This window comes from Gekko japonicus, unplaced genomic scaffold (assembly GCF_001447785.1).
Source record: "Gekko japonicus isolate JY-2015 unplaced genomic scaffold, Gekko_japonicus_V1.1 scaffold962, whole genome shotgun sequence".
NCBI classification, from domain to species: Eukaryota; Metazoa; Chordata; class Lepidosauria; order Squamata; family Gekkonidae; genus Gekko; species Gekko japonicus.
Genome location: NW_015163116.1, coordinates 577,974 through 582,814, shown reverse-complemented (window position 1 = coordinate 582,814; position 4,841 = coordinate 577,974). Strand labels below are relative to the sequence as shown.

General features: G+C 47.0%; 1 protein-coding gene across 1 annotated transcript in view; it reads left to right on the top strand.

The window, feature by feature from the left end:
* Positions 1–4,638: 4,638 nt before the first annotated feature.
* Positions 4,639–4,841, top strand: part of PCTP (phosphatidylcholine transfer protein) — a 17,510-nt gene continuing 17,307 nt past the window's right edge. Inside the window, 1 exon segment of the mRNA XM_015406846.1 lies at positions 4,639–4,830. Coding sequence (XP_015262332.1) covers positions 4,639–4,830 — 192 coding nt within the window.

The window sequence follows — 4,841 nt, the reverse complement described above, 5'->3', positions numbered from 1 at the left end:
TGGTGCTGCATTCCACCCCCTTTCCATTTGCTGCATAGTGCAGAAGTGCTGATACAAGAACCTTGCCACACACACCCCATGGCCCAGCCACTCCCCTGCAGCCACACCCTGCCCCCTTTTCTCCTTTACAGCTGAGCCCTGGTATAATGCTATACCATTACAGGGATGAAAGGGACAGAAAGAAAAGCAGCGCTTAGCTCCACCCTCTTCCCTGCATTGGCATCCACATAGACCCTCGACCTGCAGCTACTCTGCGGTTTCCTCTTTCAACTGGAGCAAAGGGGGCATTTCTCTTTTTGCTCTGGTGCAAAAAGGGAAAGTCCGGGGAGCCCCATGAGTTGGGCTCACGGTAAGTGCAACGTTGTATGGAAGCACCTAACAATAGCGGGGTATCCAGCTATCCATACGAGGCAAACTTATTTTGCAACTTCTTTTGCTTCTAAAAAAAAAGAAGAGAAAAATGATTATTTAATTGAATGCTGTAAGAAAAAAGTAAATTGTCTGCTGGACACATGGGAGAAGAGACAAGACCAGTGTTCCCTCTAAGCTGAGTTAGTGTTAGCTAGCTCACAGTTTTTTAGTCTCCGGCAATGTTCCCTCTAAGCCATGGAGTCTTGTGAGCAAAAAGTCTACTTGGTGAGCTACCAGCATTAAAGTTGTGAGCGAGCGATTTGGCTACTGCATGAATTCACTTACTCCGGAGCCGTCCTCCCTGAGCTAAGACAAAAATGTGTGAGCCGGAGGCTAAAATACTGTGAGCTAGCTCACACTAACTCGGCTTAGAGGGAACACTGGTCTTCGGCTCACAGATTTTTGTCTTAGCTCAGGAAGGATGGCTCCAGAGCACACTGATTTATGCAGTAGCCAAATCGCTCGCTCACAGCTTTAATGCCAGTAGCTCACAGAGTAGAATTTTTGCTCACAAGACTCCACAGCTTAGAGGGAACACTGGACAAGACTGACAACAATTACGTTCAAATTGCTAGTATGCACGTTTGCCAATTTGCCGAAACGCAGGAGGAAGCTTGGGTGAGGTCATGAGAGAGAGAAAAAAAACCCATACAGTGACTTATTTTATTGTTTCATGTTTATGGTGGCTCAGTTTTCCTCATACATGAAATAACTCAATGAAGAGAGGCGAACCCAAAGATTTTAACTGTAGCTTCCACTTACCATCACAGGCCTTTCTTGTCGCACCCGGAGAAGAAATCTAGAAGGCAGAGGTGTGCACATGGCATCTGCATCAATCCTGGACTTGAAAAGTCTTGTAGCACGTTAAAGATTAAGTATATAATATGGCATAAAATGGTGCCACAGGCTGCAGCCTAAGAAAGCTCAAAATACTCCCCCCCCCCAAGGGTAGGAAACTAGTGAAGCATGCACATTAAATTTCTCCCCCCATAAAGATAGCTTAATGAGATGCTCCTCTTTTTCATGTAGGTTTCTTGGAGGGTCGTTCTTCAATGGCAGTATTTCAGAGCCATATTAGCTGTGTGATGATGCCAAACATTCCCTGTAAAACCGCAGACAAAATCTGAGCAGGCTGACTCAGCTTTGGCAGAAAAGAGAAGATAAGAGACCGCAGATGCTATGCAAGACCGTTTCAAGGCAACTATTTGGGCTGCGCAGCTTCATTACCCCCAACTCGGAAGTGCTAGAATAATATTTTTCTGTCTCCCTCTTTTTATCTATTAATACTTGTAGATAAGTACTCAATGGTAGCTGGGACTCAGGGGAAGTGGAGGGTAATATATATAAAGTCTATAATGCACAATACATTAATATACGTAATGAACAACTTATATGCGAACTGTAATATAATACAAGAGCTAGTGTGGAGTAGTGTTGTAGAGCAATTAGTGTGTCATACTATGATTGGAAAGACCCAGGTTCAAATCCTCATTTTGCCATAAAGCTCACTGAGTGCCTTTGCCCCACTCACCATTTTTCATCATAACTCTACCTCACAGGGTTGTTGTGAGGATAAGCTGGAAGAAGAAGGAAGCGTGAATATTGCCCTGAGCTCATTGGGGGAAGGGCAGGATACAAATTTGATTGCTTGAGTGATAGAAGTAGAGGGCCACTCTCATAACATGAGGGGATAACTTCCACCTATTGACTTTGTATTTACAGAACAAGAATTGTATTGTGGATCCTTATACTGCGAAGCTTTACAGGGTGGTTAACGGACGGAAATGAAGAAGGCATAGAACATGCAATACATTGTCCTTTGTAAACCAAGGCAAGCCTTTAGTAAGGACATACTGCACAAAGCTTGCAAACTGAGAACAAGAACCATTCTTAAGAGTGGGACTATCTAGGGGAGGACTGCTTGATTTTCAACATCACAAGGACTCTGGTAGAACTTAAAGGCTATTGCAGATTTTTTTTTTTTAAGGGGGGCAGGTTCCCTATTAGGAAGAGCGCAGTAAATCCCAGGGTATCCATGAATAAAAAGGCAGATTGTTTGCCATCCTTTTAAGGCCAGTGTCAAAGGTCAAAGGATTGAAGGTCAAAGAAGACGGGGACGGCAAAGGATGAGATGGTTGGACAGTGTCATCGACGCAACAAACATGAAATTGAGCCAACTTCAGAGGACAGTGGAAGACAGGAGGGCCTGGCGGGAGCTGGTCCATGGGGTCGCGAAGAGTCGGACTCGACTGTGCGACTGAACAACAACAACAACAACATGGGGAAAGTGGAAAAATCCACGCTAGTGAATTTTTTTGGTATGTAACAAGATGGCAACCGTAACTTGGACATAAGTGTATGTAATATACATATGGTGCTGATGCAGAGGAAAAAGGAGAAAATGCCAGGTGATGATTGATTATTGTACAAAGTCCCTACACATTTTGCCATGAAGGCTTAGTATGGGGGAATCGGAGCGTTCACCTAGTGCTGAAACTGTCCACACCATTTCCCCCTTTTTGTTCTGTTGGCACACTGCTGGGTGCAGCCCCTTTTTCCTTTATCCTTGGTCAATGCAGAGGAGAAATGGCAGATTTACACACAAAAAGTGGCCTGTGTTAAATCTAGCAAATTCACCTTCCCAGAGGCACTTTATCCTTCATTATTACTTCAGAGGTTTCATGCTGATTCTCCTAGCACTCAGAAGATTATTATTCTTGGCTGAAGTTAAATCCAGTCAGTGTGTGAGCCCCTCGCCAAATCATGATCTCATGAAGAGGAATGCACTTCATGCATGATCAGAGAGATCCTTACTTTTGAAATTACTTCAAATGGTGCAGAGCAGATCTGTGGCTACAATCTTTGCGTCAGATTACTGTTAAAGAATGCAGCCTCTACAGAGGGAGAAGATAGTGAAGAGGGGTAATCCTGCACATGTTCAGAGGCATTATCTCCTTTTTAGTTACTTCATGGAGGGCAGAACCCTGGCTTTCAAAAAGAGATTCTGGGAGTATAATCCTTGGTTCAGTTTAAACCCACAGCCCTCCTACAGTTGTTGGAAGGAAAACTGGTGGAGAGGGATCTACTCTGAACATGAGCAGAGGCTTCATCTCATTTAAAAACGTTACTTTGCAGGTTGCAGGGCTGGTCCTCAGACTGCCATGAAGCTTGCTGGGTGCCCTTGGGTTAGACACATGCCCTCTCAGTCTCGCCGACCTCAAAGGGCTGTTGTGGGAATATAATGCAGAAAGGGGAACCATGCATGCTGCCCTGAGCTCTTTGGCAGAATGGTGGGGGAAAGGAATACACAGGACAGGAGCATTAACCACCAGCTTGCAAAAGGAGGAGGGGTGGTGAAAATGAAAACCGGATAGCCAAGAGAAAGGAGACCATCAAGTGAAATGCACGCAGCACATGCTCAAAGCTAAATAAAGGTTCCCCTGCTCGAAAGCCAGTCGAATCGGACTCTAGGGTTGCGGTGCTCATCTCCGTTTCAAAGCCGAAGAGCCAGCGCTGTCCGAAGACGTTTCCGTGGTCATGTGGCCGACATGACTAAACACCAAGGCGCACAGAACGCTGTTACCTTCCCACTGAAGTGGCACCTATTTATCTACTTGCAATTTCTTGCTTTCGAACTGCTAGGTTGGCAGGAGCTGGAACTAGAGACAGGAGCTCACTCCTAATGCAGCACTCGAGTCTCGAACTGCTGAACTACCGGACCTTCCACAGCCTGCAGTTCAGCGTCTTAACCACTTGAGCCACCGCAGCTCTCACATGCTCAAAGGTACCTTGCATTAAAAAAAAAAAAACAAAGAAAATCTACGTGTTGCAGGGCAGATCCCTGGCTTTCAAAACACAAGTTAGGGGTGCATAATCTTTGGTTCAATGTAGAGTTCCTCTACAGACGTAGAAAGTAATGTACTCTGCACATACTCAGAGGGAAACGTAGCCTTTCCCCCCAAATACTTCACACGTGGCGGGTCAGAGAACTACGGCTTTAAAAAAACAAAAAACGAACAAGCAACCCAGCTCTCCAGCTCAGGCAACGTATCTTCCTTCCAGATGCCTGCCGCGTCCTCCTGCGGTGGCTGCCAAGAAGCGCCCGAAGGTTCCATAGAGAGGCTCGAGAAAGAACCGCGTTGAGGCCCCGGGGAGGGGAGGGGAGGGCGGGACGGGCAGCAACCGGCGGCGCCCACTCCCGCTTTGCCTCTCGGGCCTCGGTTGGGAATGTCCCAGCAGGACATCGCCGCCGCCGCCTCCTTTTCCGCGCCGCAGGATCCAGGCGGGCCTTTCTCCGAGGATCAGTTTCTGGCCGTTTGCCACGAAGTGGGCACGGCGAGGGCGAGGGCGAGGCCCGAAAGCTCCTGGCAGCTGCTGGCCGATTCCCGCGGCTTCAGCATCTACCGCGTCTTCGACCAGGTTGTGGGGGG